The sequence below is a fragment of the Myxocyprinus asiaticus genome, chromosome 32, assembly GCF_019703515.2.
Source record: "Myxocyprinus asiaticus isolate MX2 ecotype Aquarium Trade chromosome 32, UBuf_Myxa_2, whole genome shotgun sequence".
NCBI classification, from domain to species: Eukaryota; Metazoa; Chordata; class Actinopteri; order Cypriniformes; family Catostomidae; genus Myxocyprinus; species Myxocyprinus asiaticus.
The window spans coordinates 20940450-20960855 of record NC_059375.1 but is presented as its reverse complement, the minus strand read 5'-3'; the positions used below and the strand labels follow the sequence as shown (position 1 = coordinate 20960855).

Here is a 20406-nt window from a genome sequence, read left to right as displayed (position 1 = left end):
ATGCATCAAAAGATCATGTCTTGTGCATGTGCTCTTTATATGTACAGCAAGGTTTAACCATGGATTTAACAAATAAAAAATATTTGTCCTGCATAAAGTGAGATTTTGTATAATATATATATTAGATTAAATCATGTTTAATGATCCTAAAACAAATAGTTATTTAGTTCACAAATTACTCTGCGCATGAATGCAGCAAGCAATGTCGAAGATGTTATCTGCAACCACTAATCTAGAGTCATTTTTTCTTTTCATTTCACTTATTGTTAAGGTATGGATTTGGCTTTGGGAAACTGACCAGCAGCTATGTGCCACTTTATCCCGAAGCAGAAATCGAAAGCAACAGGCGGTCGATTAAGTGAAATAATTCTGCTATGAAATTCTCAACGCAAGAGCGGAAATCTTTACCAATCAAATGCTCAATTGTACAAAAAAGGCATGAAAGCAGAATGCTCCACCTGCAAATTAGGACACACTGATCTGTAAGATCATACATGTTTATTGGTTTTGATACATGTTTTTTTTTTTCAAGGAAAAATGCTTTGCCAATATACAGTATTATTAAGCTTACATATTCAATTGAGGGTGCTGTAACATTCGCAACCCTGCAGAACCGGGCCTGCATCTAGCTGGCAGCTGCACTGACATGATTGCAAAACAATAAGATACATTACTTATCTATTAATTCATTATCGAATAGTAGTGTAGCCTACTAGCTCACCTTTTGCTGTACTACCATGTTCGTGTAGCACATCCTCTTGCTTTCTGGCAATGTGACACGTACAATTCCAAAAGGAATATTTGCTAACCCTCACGGTCTCTCCACACTCCCTTTCGATTTCCTCATTCTTAACTTTGATTTATACTTTGCATTTATTTAGCCTATAAGGTTTGCAACTTCACTAAAACAATGTTAGAGCTCCATAACCTCAGGCCTATTGCTTATTTCGCAGATTCCCAAACCAGCATATCACGAAGCGCATTCTGGGTTGAGCAAGCGGCACTAAGCGGTCTGAGCGAGTGGAATCTTCAGAAAGGCGCTCACCACTCCACTCACATGCTCTGATCTCTGCCAACCATGTTAAAATAAATTATGCATTATAAATTAAGAATCTATGTACTGATTACCATTGTCCCATGTCTGCCAAGCATGTTGAGTGGTCCAAACATCATCTGCAGCCTGAAACTGAACTTTTGATAGGAAGTTTGGATTGAATGCACTTGGCTTCATAGGAAAGCTTTAGGATGCTCCCTGTTTAGTGAATGACTTTACCTCCAGTGTGCTGTCTGTCTACACTGGTCACAGAACAGTTCGAAATGCAGCATATTTTCATCACAACTCCATATAAAGCCTCTGAAAGCAAATATTTTTTTCTCTCAATATGAAAATGCACAGTAAATATAGGATGTCTAATGAAAACCTTGTGCTATTGTACACTGTGTTTAGCAGCATGACGTTTCTCAATAAATTGCTCAAATTTAAAAAAATGGCATATCGGATAAAACTAGACTCAAACAGGTTTCAATGTAAAAATTAATTTGGTTTCTTACCAGATGTAGTTTTGTTGCCGTTTCTCCCAAAGACAAACTCTGCTGTGATTGGCGCCATGTTGTTTTGTCACATGACTCCATCCATCAAAATTTTAACCCTTTACTGACAACCCAGAGATCAGTCTGTTTAAATAAAATGTAATTATGCATTAACAACCCTTAACAACCTTTAGTGCAGTGATCAGCATGATAAGTCACCTCTTGCTCTCCTCTTTCAGTCATAACCAATTCATTCTCATGAAGATTATGATGGGTTGTGTTGTGCTTCACTTTAACAGCTTGAACCACACTCATGCTTTGTCATCTTCAGACATTGTGTCCCTTTCATTTAAGTCTGCACACGTGTCCATACATGTTGCACATGTGATTCTACAAGAGAAAACACAATTCTCTGTGTACAACCAGCTGGCTAAAGCCATCTCCTTGTCCAGACAATAGCATGTGAAGATGGAGAGGCACTCCAGCAAGTGTTTTTTGGCAGTAATGGCAGCGTCTGGCAGTGATTTCTGTCTCATCGCCTGTTGCTCTCGAAGAGCGATCAGGCAGAACTTCGAGGAATTTGGCCACTGCCTGGACAAAGATAAGTCGCCGTTTTGATTTAAATGAGCAGATACTTAAGAGCCTATGATTGGATCATTATTGCAGTGATTAATGTTTCATGTTTAATGTGGTTCGACTCTCTCTTCATCAATACAAGATCTCGGCCAAAAACGAATGCAACTCTGGATGGAAATAAATGTTGTGAAGTTACATATGGTTGTCGAAACAATGCTACAACGAATGCGCACCGTAATCGAAGCTGAAGGCAGTCCACCAAAATAATATTGTATGCAACTTTTCTTTGGGCCAGGCAGTGTACTTTGTTGGTTTTGTCTCAAGTTGTGTGCGTGAATTGCAGGCAAGTGTTTGTTTTAACAACTCGTCAGAAAATCTTTATTATTTGCACTTGCAATAAGACTGTGTGTGTGTGTGTGTGTGTGTGTGTGTGTGTGTGTGTGTGTGTGTGTGTGTGTGTGTGCTTGTTTATTGAGGTGTCTGGCCCATGGTGGTCCCTCAGTGAAAAGATGTTTTAGTATCTTGTTATCCTAACAGAATCCAATTAGGAACACAGTACCATCCTCAGACTAGGAATGTGTTAGAAGTAAGCCTTTTACTAAGAAAACCAAATAGAACATGTGTTTTTTGAAACTGTCATGGTTTCTTTTTTTGTCCGTGTCACATAGCAAATCTCCTTTAGAATGGTTTTGTATCATTTTTTGCACCAATTCACATTAGGTATAGTTTAGTGCAATGGAGGGCAACAGTGCCTACCCACATTTTCAGCCATCTTGGTTCCAGAAGTATTTTTCCCATTCATTTTTCCCATTGGGATTTCATAAAGTCATTCATAAAAGAGTTCTAAGCCATGAACCAAACCAAGCAGTACTGATGTGAATCACGCCGTTACAAACTTTGATTGAAGCAATAAAATGTATTTGACCATCAAACAAAAATATAAAGGTACAAGACTGTGTACGTAACGTCTTTAATGAAAATGAACTTCAATCCCATGAAGCGTTGTGAATGATGTAATCAAATTAAAAACAGAGGAACAAATATAAAACTAAAAAATTTACATTTGTGCAGCTCCACGGAGCTTAATTTGCATAGTTTTCAGTTAAATTAGACTCAAATCTTTATCAAAGTACATACAGTTGAAGTCAGAAGTTTACATACACCTTAGCCAAATACATTTAAACTCAGTTTTTTATAATTCCTGACATTTAATCGTAGGCAAAATTCCCTGTCTTAGGTCAGTTAGGATCACTACTTTATTTTAAGAATGTGAAATGTCAGAATAATAGTAGAGAAAATTATTTATTTCAGCTTTTATTTCTTTCATCACATTCCCAGTGGGTCAGAAGTTACATACACGTTGTTAGTATTTGGTAGCATTTCCTTTAAATTGTTTAACTTGGGTCAAATGTTTTGGGCAGCCTTCCACAAGCTTCTCACAATAAGTTTCTGGTTGATACCCATACAGTAATTTTGAAATACATATTTTAACAACATGACAGCAAAAATAGAAACTAAACAACCAATAAAATGTCCTGTTGCTCATCATGGGTGTGCCTAGTTGGGATAAAAACTTTTATTGCTTGTCAATTTGGGCCTGGTTAGGTTTATGTTATATATAAAAATGTAATTCATGATGAAAATTACTTGATGTTGTTGTTAAATTCTTAGTTAAAAAAGAGCAAATATTTCTACTTGGTGTCATAATTCTCATCTCTTTCCCTTTAAAGAGGGTTTCAGAGATGACAGGGGTCCTCAGACATAGCATTAAATAAGCCTTGGCAGGCACAGCCCTCATGAGTAAGCTAATCTGACAGCAGTGATCTCCTCCGCATATCCCATATCATAATCAACTTTTATGCCTTTTCATTGGTTGGAGATGGATCACCATTAGAACTTCATGCCCTAACAACACGCTAATGCTGAAATGCAGGGTGACAGTGGTTTAGATGCCAGACCAAAACACACACATACTCCAACACACTTCCCTAACACTCTTTATTATTGCTGGGTGATTGAGCCGTTGCCCTCTGGAGTGGGTGATGCTACATTTAGACCACTGAGATTAGTCAACTTTCCCACAGCACACGTAACTGATGTCACACACACTCATAGAGGCAAGAACTGGAGCATCAAGGCCAATTAATCAGCCATCAAGGGGACATTAATAACATTTTAATCCTTCTCTCTTTCACTCACTGTCCCTTGTTCTGTCTCATCTGCTTTTGATGTCACCCCTGCCACTGCACTGACTTTGATCAGGGTATCCATCAGCTTTATATATGCTGGCTAAAATTGTGATGCTGATGTTTTGATGCTGTAAATTGTATGCAAGTCCTGATGACAGTAATGAAAATTCTGTAATCATTTACTCACTCTCATGTCATTCCAGATGACCTTTTTCTTCTGTAGAACACAAAAGAAGACATTTTAATTAAAGTACTGGCTCGCTGTTTTTCGTACAATTACAATGAATGGGGGCTACAGCTTTCAAGCTTCAAATAGGATGCAAAAGCACTGTAAAAGTATGATAAGAGTATGACAAGTGTGCTATATTCCAAGTCTACTAAAGTCATACAATTGCTTCGTGTGGTGAGCAGACCCAAATTCAAGTTATTCACTGAAAATATTGACATCCGCCCTAGTTCTCTTTGATTCGTTCATTAGAAAAGTGTCATGGTTCCGGCATGTGTGCCGGCTCTAACTGTTGTTTGTTGTTTCTCTCCCTTGTGTGTCACAGGTGGAGCCGGCACGCGTGATCAGCGTTTCCATGGGAACACTAATCGATCCCGTGGAGACGCTGATCACAGTGATGAGGTTCATGTCCGCTGCCACCTGTTTTCTCCTAATTGCACTCCCTTCTTATTCCTCGTGTTTCCTCTCCTTCTTTTCCAGTTTATTGTTCCCTGTTACTGTTGGCGTGTGTGCTGTTTACGGTGAAGTGTAACTTCTCTCTCTTGTATAGTTAGAGTGAGCTCGAATATCTGTTGGTTGCCTGTCTATTGAGGTGTGGTTACCTATCTGCTTGTATTCTTTCTAACAAGCTGTGCCCAGGATTTGTGGAGGAGGATTCCTCGGTATGTTCCTGCATCTCGCGAGATTCGTCTGAGTTTCGCTTGCTCCTCACCAGCCTTCTACGGACCTCGTTGGACAAGCTTGCGTATCATTGGCTGCTGGTCAATTAAGGTGCGGCTACCTGTCTGCTTTCACTTGATGCCCAAGATTGTGGAGGAGGATTCCTCGGTCTCTACCCGTGTCTTGGGAGGATTCGTCTGGGCTTTGTTTGCACCTCACTCTCTTCAACGGACTCTCATCGGAGTGCTGCTGACTTCCACATGCACACACTCACATCAGGAACACACTCTCCTCTAGCACGGAGCTGCTTTGCATCCCTGCCTACTGCTGTTGGCGCTGGCATGCCTAGACTTGATTGCTTGAATTAATAATTAATAAAGTTGAACTCCCTCTCTCTCTCTCTCCTTTTTGGTCCTTCATCCTCCCCACTCCCTAACTGTGACAGAATAAACTGGCCCTATGGACCCAGCGAAGGTGACAACGCTACGCTCCGCCCTTTCTCAACCTATCTGCTTCTAATCGGGCTCTAGAGGTAATGGCTTCTCAGCTCGCGGATCTGACCATGATGGTTCAGCAGCTTCAATCTCCCTCTGATCCGAGTCCAGCGCAATACACCCCTCCCCATTCCTCTGGCAGCTTCCCACGCCCCCTGACGATCAGACGCACGTGCCTTTCCTCCACTGCCATTCTCAGGTGAGGGATCTGTTAGAGCTTTCCTCTCAAGATGTTCACTTTACTTCTCTTTGCAGCCCTCCACATATTTTTCAGACTCTTTGAAGGTTGCGTTTATCATTACTCTTCTTTCCAGAAGGGCTGGAGAATGGGGAATGGCTGTGTGGGATAACCGGCATCTGTGTTGCTCCTCTTATGAAGATTTCTCCTTTGAACTTCGCCGAGTACTTGACCGGGCAGCTCAAGGTTGGGAGGCTGGGAAGATATTATCTGGACTGGCTCAGGGAAATCTTTCAGTTGCCAATTATGGCATTGAGTTCCACATCCTGGCTGCTTCCAGCGATTGGAATGGTTCCTCTATGTGGGATTTGTTCTTGCGAGAACTCTCGGACTCTATTCAAGATGAAATCTACTCTCTGGATCTTCCCCTGCGGTTCAACGATTTGTTGGACTTAGCCATCCGGGTGGATCACCGTTCGTCCCCTTCACAGACAGTTAAACCTTACTCACAGCCCACACCTACTTTCAGACGTTCCGATTCACCTCCTGATTTTGAACCCATGCAGGCATCCCTTGCCGCATAAGGAGAGGCAACGACGACTTCTAAGGGGTTTATGTTTCGTCTGTGGCCGATCGGGCCATCTTGTTGCCTCCTGTCTGTTAAAAGACAATGCTCATCAGTAGTTAAGGGGTTACTGGCGAGCACTACACCCTTGGACAAAGCCCCTGCATATCGCACACTCCTCCCGGCTAGGCTGTTGGTTGGCACGGATAGTCATGTTGTCTCGGCCCTGGTGGATTCCGGTGCTGAAGGGAATTTCATTGACTCTAAATTACCTTCCAAATGGAGGATTCCTAGGATCCCTTTGGACGAGCCCATCACCGCTCGCTCGCTTAGCGGTACCCCTCTCGCAGCCATAACCCATATAACTAAGCCAGTCACTTTGTTCTTAGGAACTCACACTGAACTGCTGTTCTTCTACATCATCCGATCCCCGTCATCCCATGCAGTGCTGGGACACCCTTGATTGGTTACACATTACCCACACATAGATTGGGCAACCAACACTGTACTTGCTTGGAGCTCTCTGCTGTCTCCCCTGTCCAGTCTTGTGTTTCGTTACAGGATGCGCCGGCTAATATGGCAGGAGTGCTGTTGGCATATCACGATCTGAGGGCGGTGTTCAGCAAGTCCTGCGCCACTACCCTCCCTCCTCATCGCCCGTACAACTGTGCGATTGAACTGCTTCCTGGCACTTCTCCTCCTCGAGGACGGTTGTATTCTCTCTTGGCTCCCGAGAGGGAGTCCATGAACAGGTACATTACTGATTCTTTAGCAGCCGGTCTCATCCGCCCTTCCTCATCGCTAGCAGGGGCGGGGTTCTTCTTCGTGGAAAAGAAAGATGGTTCGCTCAGACCATGTATGGATTATCGGGGGCTGAACGACATCACGGTAAAGAATCATCATCCTTTGCCATTGATGTCTTCAGCCTTTGAGCTCTTGCAGGGGGCATCCATCTTAATGAAGTTGGACTTACGAAATGCTTATCACCAAGTTCGTATCAGGAAGGGAGATGGTTTGAAGATGGCTTTTAACACACATAGGGGGAACTTTGAATACTTGGTAATGCCTTTCGGATTGGTCAACGCCCCTGCCGTCTTCCAGGGGCTCGTGAATGACATGCTTCGAGACATGGTCGATCATTATGTCTTTGTTTATCTTGATGACATTCTGATCTTCTCGCAGAATATGCAGGACCATGTGCAGCACATCAGGCAGGTGCTTCAACGGCTGTTAGAAAACCGGCTGTTTGTCAAGGCGGAGAAGTGCACTTTTCAGACACAGTCTGTTCTGTTCCTGGGGTTCATCGTTTCATCCGAGGGAATACGCGTGGACCCGGTGAAGAGAGAGCCATCTCCGTATGGCCAACCCCTGATTCTCGCAAGGCATTGCAGAGGTTTCTGGGGTTCGTGTTTTCTAATCTCAAAAAGCGGTTTTCCACCGCACCCATTTTATTTACCCCCTGACACTTCTAGTCAGTTCGTTGTGGAGGTGGATGCGTCCAAGGTCAGTGTTGGAGTGGTCCTGTCACAGCGCTCTCCCTCGGATGGAAGGATGCATCCGTGTGCGTTCTTTTTGCACCAGTTGACCCCCACAGAATGGAATTACGATGTCGGTAACCGGGAACTATTGGCTGTCTGGTTGGTTCTGGGCAAATGGCATCATTGGTTAGAGGGTTCAGGGACACCTTTCATGGTTTGGACTGATCACAAGAACCTAGAGTACATTCTTAGCACTAAATGTTTAAACTCTAGGCAGACTCGTTGGACCTTATTTTACACTCATTTTGATTTCACCCTCTCGTTTCGTCCGGGATCCAAGATTGTCAAGCCTGATTCTTTATCTCGATGTTTCGAAGTCAAAACCTCCACCACCCCAGAGGATACCATCCTCCTTGCTCCTCAATTGGTGGGCATGGTATCCTGGAAGGTGGAGGCTAAAGTCCGCACTGCACTATGACATACCATGTCTCCTGCTGCCTACCCAGAGGGTAAACTGTTTGTTCCGTGATCAGTTCGAACTCTCATCCTTCAGTGGGGCCATTCGTCTAGAGTTGCCTGCCACCCAGGAGGTACTCGTACTCAAATGCTCATTAGACAGTATTTCTGGTGACCATCACTTGTGTGGGATGTTTGCCAATTTGTTGCCGCTTGCTCTATTTGTGTGGCCAATAAAACTTCCTGCAACCCCCCAGCCGGGCTCCTCCAACCACTGTCGGTGCCTTCGAGATCCTGGTCACACATCTTCATGGATTTTGTAACCGGTCCCCTCCCACATGGCAACACAGTCGTTTTGACTGTAGTGGACCGGTTCTTGAAGGTGGCTCACTTAATTTCCCTTCCCAAATTACCTTCAGCGAGGGAGACAGCGGTAGCGGTCATTAATTACATCTTCCATATTCATAGCCTCCGGTTCGATGTGGTTTCTGACAGAGGCCCCCAGTTTGTGTCTCGTTTTTGGGCAGAGTTCTGCCGACAGCTGGGGGTGACAGTTAGTTTGTCATCTGGGTTTCATCCCCAGACAAATAGACATGCGGAACAAGCGAACCAAGATCTAGAGAAAACCCTGCAGTTTATGGCCTCCCATAACCTGTCGTCTTGGTGCAAGAATTTGGTTTGGGTTGAGTACGCTCATAACTCGTTGCCGTCGTCGTCTATGGTGTTGTCACCCTTCCAGTGTAGCATCGGCTACCAGCCCCCTCTGTTCCCCACTCAAGATCCCGATGCTCAGGTTCCATCCATCCATTCGTTTTTGCATGGTTGCAGGCGCACCTGTAAAGTCCCCAGAGAATCCGGTCTAGGCCCCCAGCTTATGTGTGCAGGCAGAAGGTTAGGTTGTCCTCTCAGGACATCCCACCCCGTCTCCCCTCACGTAAGCTGGGCCCCAAATTCATCGGACTGTTTCCTACCGCCAAGGTCAGTAGTCCGGTGGTGGTCCACCTCAAATTACCACCTCATCTTCGTTGCGTTCGCCCCGTTTTCGACGTATCCAAAATTAAGTCTGTTTTACGTTCCAATTTGCACCCCGTCACTCCCGCCCACTTAATTTTAATAAAGAAACATTTGTGAACCAATTTAATAATACAAATTATTGATATAGGTGAAAAACCTGTAAGACTTGCTTTGTTCCAAATCATAATGGTTTCTTTCTTCATTGGTACACAAAAGTTATTTTCCTATTAAATTCATAGTTAGGTTTAGGGTTTGGGTAAGGGGTTATACTTTGCTTAGGTTTGGGTTTAGGGGTTAAAATTAGGAACAAATCGCAATGTGGGAGTAAAATTTTTACCTTTTTGTAAGAGCTATCTCGCATTATTATTGTGAATTGTCATGAGACCAGGGTGTGTTGTCCGATTCGTATATGAATCGTTCTTCTGACTTGAATCTTTTCATTGAATTTGTAATTTTAAGTCCATGAATCGGACTGATCCATTCATTACTCAATGATTTGGTCACAACAGTTTTTGAGATGAGAGCTCATTGGAGGGTAAGATTATCAATAAAAGATTTTCAAATTTCTGTCTGTTTCTCAAAGGTATCATATGGCTTCAGAACACGAAATATAGTACATTAGTTATATGGTACAATTTTATGATTTTTGTTTTTACGCTTTAACCCTCTGGATTCAACGGAGGCGCAGACACGATCACTTGTTTTTTTTTTGTTTTTTTTATAACAACAACAACAACTTAAAATACTCCATCATTTATGGTCATACAGATAAGAGGAAGATATAAAAATATATATATATATATTTCTTTTAGTCTCCTCACATTCATTCTTTTTGTTTCCTAACAGTGGCATTCCACTTTGATAGCCCCATTAGGGGGTGGGCCATTATCAACCTAGGTGTGGAGTACATCAATATTCATGACCATTGACACCCTCGCATACAGCCTTTCTAAAACAAAAGGTGTTATACAAAAGTTAAATCAATGTAGTGTTTTATGTGAATGTATGGGCAGGATGGTTTTTACATGTTGTAACTATGACTCTGGCCTACAAAATCCAGCACTCAAAAGTCTTGTGAAAATTTTTTTAGTATGTGTTTTATGACCCTATATCAGTGTCCTTAATGTTTTTTTTTGTTTGTTTTTTTTTTACTCACTAAGTTTAAACTTGATTTTCTCAAAAATAAAATGTGTACATACATGTTGCTCACATATTACTGCAGCACAATTTGTACTGAATAAGGTGTAATGAGACTTTTGCAGTTAATATGGTGTAAGTAGCTGAAATAAACACAAATGTCAGGGCATGTCAAAACATCTCCATGATCAAAAAACACCTCAGACTCCAGAAGGTTAAAGCATCGGTTCTTATTTAGTGTAACTGCATAGAAATAATTGACCTGCAAATTATTCCAAAATTGACTGCATAAAGAAAGTCATTTAAGTTTGGAATGACATGAGGTGTGAGTTAATAGTGACTCAATTTTCTTCTCTCTCTCTTTTTTTTTTTTTTATTGGTGGTAGTCTATTAATTTAAGACATTGTATGTGTATGTGTGCATTTCCAGGATGCCAAGTTTGTGGAGGAGAGGAGGAAACAGCTGCAGTCGTACCTGCGTATGGTGATGAATAAACTGATCCAGACACTGCCTGAATTCACTGCCCAGCCCACCAAGGAGACCTTACTGCAGTTACTGCCTTTCTGCCAGTGAGCAAACACACAAAATACCCCACATGCATTAACCATCAACTGTAGACAAGGAACATGCAATTTAACTCCAAGCACTCTTTGTGACTCTGTATTTCAGTGCCTCAATGTAAAATACATGCCAATGTAGATTGTCACTCAAATATGCCAAGCCAATCTAAATTTCAGATGCCACAAATACCTTATGTTCGGAGCCTTTTTGTAACAGGAAATTCAATTAACCCTACAGGACCAGTCACTTCCTGCATTTTACTGGCTAATTGTCTATTCCATTTGTTTCATCGATCCATCAGCTCAGACTTCCTTTTACACGCTGCATCTCATTAGTTTATTGCTAGATCTGGGTCTATTGTTGAGTGCGGGGTCTGACTCAGTTACAAACAGGAGATTAATAAAAAGCTTATTTTGCCCCTATATCAAATCTGATTTGATTAAAAGAGAACACTTGGCACATCGTGAGAAGATAATGGCTGTTCGATTGGCCATGACTGGTGATAATTTGTGTGCTATGGACAGATGAGTCCAGTCTTTAGATGGTGAGAGAGCTGGATGTGATGTATGATTAGACAAGGATTTTTGAAAGCATCACATTTTGTCACAAAAGCTTTCCTGCTGGGAAATGACTCACAAAGTCCTTTGAGTCCATTCTCTATGTGCATTGAATTACTTTTGTTGTGTATTTACAATATGCTGTTTTCCAGTTGATCTAGGAACCATGTTTCTTCTCGATACATTTCTGTTTGTCTGCTGGATCAGTTTGCCAGAATGACTTTTGTGATTAACAATGCTTTGCTATCTGTTCTTGCGCTCTAGAAGCATTTCTCAGACTTGGAGCTGCTGCTGACTGCCATTTAAATACGTTGGTGATTATGTGCCCAAGCCAATAAAGCCGCCTCCTGGCAAACAGACAGAGCAGAAAGCTGTCACACAGCGGTTATAGTGAGCGTGCGCTGCCAACGAGGGAATCCTTTCATGTTAAAGGATTTCTTGTGATTCTTGGCATCTCCTCACTGTCACTGTTGATTTTGAGCGGGTCGGCGAAGGTCTTTTAGAGGTCTTTTAGAGTCTTTGTGAAGAGGTTTCACAAGCGTTTTCAGACTTTAATACTTTGCTTTGAAATGGAAGACACTTGGGCCCTCCACATCTTGACGGTGCAGGACTGCTTCAAAGAGCTTCAGGCAGACGTCTGTTTGTCTGTTGGAAGTTTATTTCGTAACCCGATGTTCTCCCAAGTGACAGGGGTCACATCCAGTAATCCTTAATTTGGTTTCAGTGTGCAGAGCCATTTCGAAATTTGCTTTATAGATATTAACTGCCTAAAACCACAACAAGAAGCCTCTCCAGCGGGGGTGCAGGGGATAGACGGATAAGGATGTCTTGTTCCAGGGATGAATAAGAGCTGAATCTCTGTTCTTAGAGGTTATGTAATGCAAGGAGGCTCTTTTAGGTTTCTGTTTAGACTGCAGATCAGCCTCCTGCCTCATGGACCGATTGAATAGTGTCGTCTGAGTATGTGCGTGTGCTCGTTTGTGAGGAGTATGGATGGATGGATGGATAGATTTACTGATGGGGGGCATCGCAACACCCCACTTACCTGCTTCTAACTTCTATCCCGCTGCTCAAGCTTGATTAAAAGCTGCTCAGCACTTCATTCTTTCTGTTTTTCTTTGGCTCTCTCCCTCGCTTTTTCCTCCTGCCCAACCCACTTCCCTTTTCTTGCTCAGCCCTGTGCCAATCTGACAGCAGCAGTAAAGCAGAGGAGAAGCCGATCATGGTGTATTGTGGGTTGCATAACCACATTTCTGAATTACTGTTAAAATTTAATTTCCTTTGAAAGCTTTTCGCCATTATTAGCTGTATGTAATAAGTACAAGCTAGATTAGCATGCTCTCCACACCAGCGGCTCCATAAACGGCTGTCCCTTCATGCCTTCTCATTGGTGCTGTCACTCTTTGTTACCTCTTAGGGCACCGTCCCCACCAGGGGCATCATGCACTTTTTTTATATTTTATTTTTTGTATTTTTTTGAGGGGGTTCCAGAGGCAGACCTGGCTCATTTGCTGCCCTAGGCAAGATAAGACATGATCAGAGGTGAAAAAAAAAAAAAAACACTTTTGAACAACTTGGTTGTTCTTTGTATACTTGTAAAACGTGTACATCTTAAGGCCAAGGAATACTTCGTTTTTGTGCATTCCAGATCAGATTGTGCCCAGTCGACCACGTTGCCTTTCAAAATATACTCTTCTGATTGCAAGCGAATTTGAACGCGTTCGACACATGCTCACTATGACTGCTTTGTGATACTCTTTTAGGACAGTCAGTGGCAGGCGCATGCGCCGATAATGCGCACGGACGATGACTGTGTCCGTGTGTCGAGAAAATCTGTGCTATGACGAAATTTGTGTTACGCATACTGTGCGCGGAGCGATCAGCATTGCAGACAACTGAAGTATACTTTGGTTTAATTTAAAAAATTTATAACGACACCCTTTGGTAAATTGAACTCAAGAACTTTGTAACTTACTGTAAGAATATTTGTTATGTATTGTTAAATGTAATTGAGCTGGATTGACCAAGCTAACATACTGTTATTCTACAGACATGGTTTAGGGTATTTCCAAAATCCCATAACAAAGATCAAAACTATCAGTTATAACTCCTCCTAGAGATTTCTAGCTACATCCCCCAAACTTAGCACAGACCTACAAACTGTTCTGACTTGGTGTGCTATGTTTTTTCTAACTGATCGGACTTAAAGTTTTCCTGTAGCAGACAGACAATTGAAAATCCCAAAAATCCCATAGACTTACATTAACAGAATGTTCAAACAGGCCAAGGCTGTCATGTAATGTTCGTGATTTCAACTGTCAAAACTCTCTCACACACACATTCGTCCACCCTTCCAACAACACTTCCAACTAGCTTAAAGACCATAGCAGAAAAGCAGCCAAAACACCCTAGCAATGCCAATCAACAAGCCAGAACACCATATTAACACCTAGAAACCACCCTGAAGACCATAGCAATGGCCTAGCAACAACACATTCAACATTAGCAACCACTAATGTTGTGTTGGGTGTGTCCGATTAGGGATGTCCTGATACCGCGCTCCTGTACTTGTACTCGTGCTCGTAAAAATGCTCCGATACCAAAAAAAAAAAAAAAAAACGATACTGTCTGACGTATGAATGTTGTTACGTAAACATTTGGCACACAAATTAAAATCATGTCATGTCCTAGTGAGATTATTTAACAGCAAAAGCTGCTATTTAATGAGATAAAAATATATATTTTCCATGTGCAGCGCTTTAAATATGAGTGCTTGTGAATATGTGGAGCCGGTGTTGTCCAGACATAAAGACCTTTACACCTTTTAGAGCTCCTTGACTCATTCACAAAAAACACCATCATGGGCATCACACGCTCTTTTGAAGCAGATGACAGTGAGCATAGTGCTAATCCACTTTTTAGCATGAGGCACATACACACTACACAGTTATTGAAATAGCAGCCTTTTGTGGTTTAATAATCACTTTAAATCACGTAGCGACTGGCTTTTCCAGAAGGAAGCTAGCGTCATAACGTCAGAGCTCCTCGGTCATAACAGCACAGAAACACTTCAAAATTAAAGCTCAATTAAGGGAAAAAAAGTACGACAGAAATAGATTACTACTGTGTAGTTATTTAATATTCACTCTAATACAACAAATAATAATAATTTCAAGCAATATCTCACATCTGTGATGCTCTGTCATGCAGCACTTTATTTCACAGAAATAACTCCAGTGTTGTATTTTGGGTAGTGCAGTGAGGTTCTGTATAAAATCACTTAATTTTATAAAAATAATACAATATCATGTTGAAAATGTGTTGTTATACTTTCATTTGATTAAAATGTTAATTAATTGATTTAAACACCATTTTGATGATAACATTGAAATAAATTGTTGATATGATTAAAAAAATCTCCCCAAAAATCTCCTTTTCTCCCCAATTTGGAATGCCCATTTCTCAATGCACTCTAAGTCCTCGTGGTGGTACAGTGACTCACCTCAATCCGGATGGCGGAGGACGAATCTCAGTTGGCTCCGCATCTGAGACTGTCAATCTGTGCATCTTATCACGTGGCTTGTTGAGCTCGTTACCGCGGAGACGTAGCGCGTGTTAAGGCTTCATGCTATTTTCCACGGCATCCACACACAACTCACCACGCTCCCCACCGAGAGCGAGAACCACATTATAGCGACCACGAGGAGGTTACCCCATGTGACTCTACCCTCCCTAGCAACCAGGCCAATTTGGTTCCTTAGGAGACCTGGCTGGAATCACTCAACACGCCTTGGATTCGAACTCGTGACTCCAGGGGTGGAAACCTTTTTTAACATTTAAAATTAGTTTACATTTTTAGACAAGACATTGTCAAGCCAACAACAGAGTTTGTCTTGACAAACTTTACCTATTGTATCTAGTTATTTATTTATATTTCTGTTAAATTGAGGAGGGCACCAAGTGACCAAGGACTGCTACTGGGTCAATGGCTCCCCCAGCTCATGAGCGGCATAGTTGTCATGGTAGCCAGCATGTAAGCCAGGGCTGGAGTTGTCTTATGGTGAGCCGCAGCTGTGTGTGTATAGAGGCTGACCCTCAAATGCAGCTGATGTCTGTACAGCCCTCACTCAAGACTCACACACACCATCTCTGATGTACACACTGGGGCTTTCCACTCTGCACTCAACTTATGGAGATATTTGAGTTTTTTAGTCTTGAATTAAAAATGATGTCATTGTGTCTCTGTGCAGCCTATGAGAATGGAAGGAAATCGTTTGTTGCAAAGAGCTTGCTTCATTGTTTATTTACTTACAGCAGGGACTCTGACATGTAATGTAGTGATTGTCAATGCAAAGAGAACATCTGTGAGCCGTTATTTCCGCTGCTTCATTTAAGCCTGTTGGTGCCTGGTGGAAACTGTTTTACAAAGGTATTACAACACAAATTGCACACCTGAAAACCCCCGAACCCCCTACCTGCAGGCAGAGGAGCAACCGAAAAGCAATATTATTGTTAACGAAAACTAAAACAAAAATTAAATGAAATCATTTTTGCTAAAGTAAATAAAAACAGAATTTGGAACAAAAAAAAAAATCAAAATTAAACAACTTTTTATTACTCTAAAACTAACTAAAATAAAACTCAAAATAGCACAAAATAATTCTTTTTATTTTTTGATACAAAGAATATACAATTTTAAATATTTCTTTTCAAACTGCCTTCATTAAAAAAATGGCACTAGATTGTGAAAACACTAGAAGGCCTAGACAAATGTAAAACTTGTAAACCTATTTAAAGGATATCATTAAATGCATTAACTTTTGTAATGCCCTACAAAATAAACTAAAATAAAACTAAATAAAATCAAAAACTAAAACTAAACTGAAATTAAGAAACATGACATTGATGTGATCAATGTAAATCTATCTAAAACCACCTGTTACAGAGTGAAAACTAAACTAACTTGAAAGGACAAATTGAAAATAAAATATATTTTATTTATTATAATATTTATTTTTATAGAAATAAAAAACAAATAAATTCCAAACCACTGTACCCCTGCAGCAAAGAGCTGAGGAAGCTTACTGATCTTTGCATTTATTCTCTCACAGGGACACCCCAGCGGCCAAAGAGAGTGGAACCAAAACTGCCCGATCTAAAGCTTCTAGCAGGTTCCCCAAGCTGGGTCGCAGCTCGGGTAGGGAAGCCCGCAACCCTGAACCACAAAGTGGTGACCTTTAACTTCTGAGTCACAGGTCTGATGATGCAAAAACTTCTGCTGACTTCTAGAATCTGAATTGTTAACTTAAGTGTCTGAGGCAGTTGTACGAGGTGTGAGGTGTACCAAGACTTCCCTCAATTCTCAGAACTCATCTGTATGACTTGACGGAATCCAGGATCTTCTCTTCTATAATGGATGTACATACAGCCACAGTTGAAGACTAGTTGGGCCAAGAACCGACAAGCAGAATCAGCAAGATTGCCGGATGGAATTTTTGGCAAATACATATGGAATATCTCAGTTTAGTGGTGAAACGTTCAGTTAGTATTGTGCCTAGTGTTTTATAACAGATGTTGTTTTTGGGGAAAGCCAGGATGTACTGCAGTGAGATGAAACTTTTATGAGACTGCAATGGGAATTGTGGTATCATCTGGAAATAACTTGCACATCATCATGATTTTAACTTGACTGTGACACATGGGACTCACAGTATGAGGCACAATAATGTTGGATGTAATTCTATTATGAATGCATTATAATACAGTAGATGTACCAAACAATCACTCTCCACTGTTACCAGTATGTAGAAGTTCACAAATCAGTAGTACAGAAATCAGGAACCTTTATATTTTAGATGAATGTCTGTTGATGGTCAAAACTTGATAATAAAGCTTATAAATTGTTAGATAGAGGTCTAGGAAGAGCCCTCGTCCTCCTGTCCCTGAGAGACTTCCATTGGAAATTTCCTTTGCTGCCATTATCCTATATGACCTAGAGTGTACTGTTACATAGAAACTAGTGCAGTCAGTGCATATTGTATTGTGTGGACTGAACAGAAGAGATTTTTTTTAGCAGGGGAATCTCCGATGAACGAACGAGCAAATAATTATGCCGTATTTTAACTCCAAGCACAATGGTGATTGGCCAAATTCAAGATAAAATAGTTTTATTATTTCTGACAAGTGACAGTGCTTACTGTTATGTAAATGGGGATCATGACATGTTTTGAATATCAAATTGAATATGATTCAGAATGCCATCAGTTTAAGATTCTGTTCACCTGTAAGCATTGATGGCTGAAGATTAGCAGATCTATTGTTTGCTTTACATATATGTCTGTCAGCAACCTTTTACACAGCTGTATATGATGGTTTTTATCAAACAGAGAAGCTTTCTGTCACAAGTTGGTGTGACGAGAAGCAGATATTTTTGCAGTGGCACTGCAGCCCGCCTTAGAGTGCAAGAGCTTCATGAATACATTAATAAATGCAAATTGAAACACATAAAAAATTTGTATCGAATGCACAGTTTTTGCTATAGGCTATGCATAATTTAAATTCATCTGACTGATCTCAGTTCAGGAGAATCTAGGCTGTCATTAAAGGGTTACACTTTTGACACACCGAGTCATGTGACAAAACAAGATGGTGCCTATCTCAGCTGTGTTTGTCTTTGGGAGAAATGGCAACAAAACTACATCTGGTAAGAAACATAATTACGTTTTTACATTGAAACATGTTCACTAGTTTCATCCAATATACCATTTAAAAAATGTCATCGATTTATCACGAAATGGCACGCTGTTAAACCCACTGACCACATATGTGGACTGTAGGCTAATTTTCCTTAAAATATCCTGTATTCATTGTAAGTGTAGTTCTAGCTGGAAGATTTGCAGCTGTACATCATCATCACACCATTATCTAGGTAGCTCCTAGACATATTTCCGCCCTTGCTTACAAGTCTGCTTACAATCTATCACAATGCTGTTTCAGTGTACCAACACGGCAAACTCCAACTCCCCACTGCCACCAGTTGAGTCCTGTCCTGCACAGGGGTAGACTTCTCGCCCCCTGCCTTCTATCCGGTAAGATTTGACAGTTCGAGTAGCAATTTCATCAGACTGCCAGACAGGGCTTATGCCAAAAAGAGACATTACATTCCTGTTTCATTTTTATTCATCAAATAAATTCATGCCAGCTTTACTTAAGTCTGCGAGTCTTTCTGATAGAACTGTGCATTATCACATTAAGAATCAATGGGTTCACCCAAAAGCTGGATAATGTTGCTTTCAGAGGCTGTATACAGAGTTAGGATGAAAATAAGATGCATTTCAAACTGTTCTGAGACCAGTGCAGACAGACAGCACATTGGAGGTTAAGTCATTCACTAAACAGGGAGCAATGGAGCATCCTATACCTGCATTCACATCTAACATTCGGTCAAAAGTTCAGTTTCAGGCTGCAGATAATGTTTGGAACACTCAACATGTTTGGCAGACATGGGACAATGGTAATCAATACATAGATTCAGAATTTTTCATGCAAAATATTATTTTAACATGGTTGGCAGTGATTGGATGATGCTGGCCATTACTTTGAATCAGATTTATTTATGCTTATTTCTGATGTAATGTCTGTAACGTCTCAAAAACATGAATAACCAACACTCCAATAAACATAATAAACAATTTGATGAAAAAAAATCTGACTTTCTATAGCTTGGTATTATTTAAAATTTCTCAACTTAGTCTCACTGTCCACATATGTGGACATACATTTTAGGAAAACTTTTTGGTCTGAAAATTTGGTCTTTTTTTTATTTATTTATTTTTTTTTAAATTTTTTTTGCATTTTTCTTATGGGTAAATAGTTACAAATCAATAAGGGGAATGGAAAATGCACACAGCAGCCATGCTCAGGTCTTAGGAGGTTAAGTTATGTTTTCAGAGATAGACAGTTCTTCAAATGGTCAATAATGTGAGCCGTGTTGTCTCACTCTGCCATACTGTAGGTAGCAGAATTTTTTATGTTAATTTTGAAGGTGAAATGTGTAGTTTTGACCAATGGCAGATGGGTAGTGTTCAGGAACCACAACATGATCGCACAGAAAATCGACGTGCTACTTCCAAAAGTTCATGTACTGTACCCTGAAATCGAACCCATTCTGCTGAATAACTGATGAGCACCATCCCCGTCAGACATTTTTGCATCAATTCAAATGTGATCACCTTTCCCTTTAGTGCTACCTCTGAGCAACCTCTGAGACATGGGTTCTGGTCCTGCAGGAACCAGTAAGTAATTGTGTTCACATAAACAAATGTGAGCACCACTTATTACTTTCAGAGGTTGCATTTTTGCTTTAAAATTAAATTTTTACATTGACAGTTAGGTTCAGTATTGGGGTTTGGGTTAGGCGGTATAAAATATGCATTCCTTTTTACTGTATTACATCATTTACAACTTGAAATACCACTCGCTTTAGCTACTCTGGACATTTCACCTTGAATGTGAACCTCACATGTGCCCATACGTTTAACAGCACTTTCGGATTTGGCCACTGGGGTGCAGTGATTCGAATTTCGGTAAGCACAGACCGATTTTAGCAGCAGAACTTTCAAACTTCTGTCAACGAAGTCACAGTTGATCAGTCTAGGAAAGCTGTTTGAAAACAGTGATAAGTTTTAAATGACATTTGGTGCATGCGTCACTTTTAATTGCTATGAGATGATTAGTAAAATGTTTTGTTTGGCAAAGTGAGCGACAACAAAAAGAGGTGAATTTT

General features: G+C 40.9%; 1 protein-coding gene across 4 annotated transcripts in view; it reads left to right on the top strand.

Annotated features, from left to right (window-relative positions):
• The window catches only part of LOC127423453 (sorting nexin-29-like), a 180336-nt gene extending 161022 nt beyond the window's left edge, over positions 1-19314 (top strand). For 3 of the 4 annotated variants that reach the window (XR_007894320.1, XM_051667762.1, XM_051667761.1), the window contains 2 exons: positions 10933-11072; positions 16733-19314. Coding sequence is in view for 3 of the 4 variants with exons in the window: in XM_051667762.1 (XP_051523722.1) it covers positions 10933-11072; positions 16733-16862 (270 nt within the window). In the remaining variant the exon portion in view is untranslated. The remainder of the gene's footprint in view (positions 1-10932; positions 11073-16732) is intronic. The other variant, XM_051667759.1, reaches the window with a different exon arrangement.
• Positions 19315-20406: the final 1092 nt, after the last annotated feature.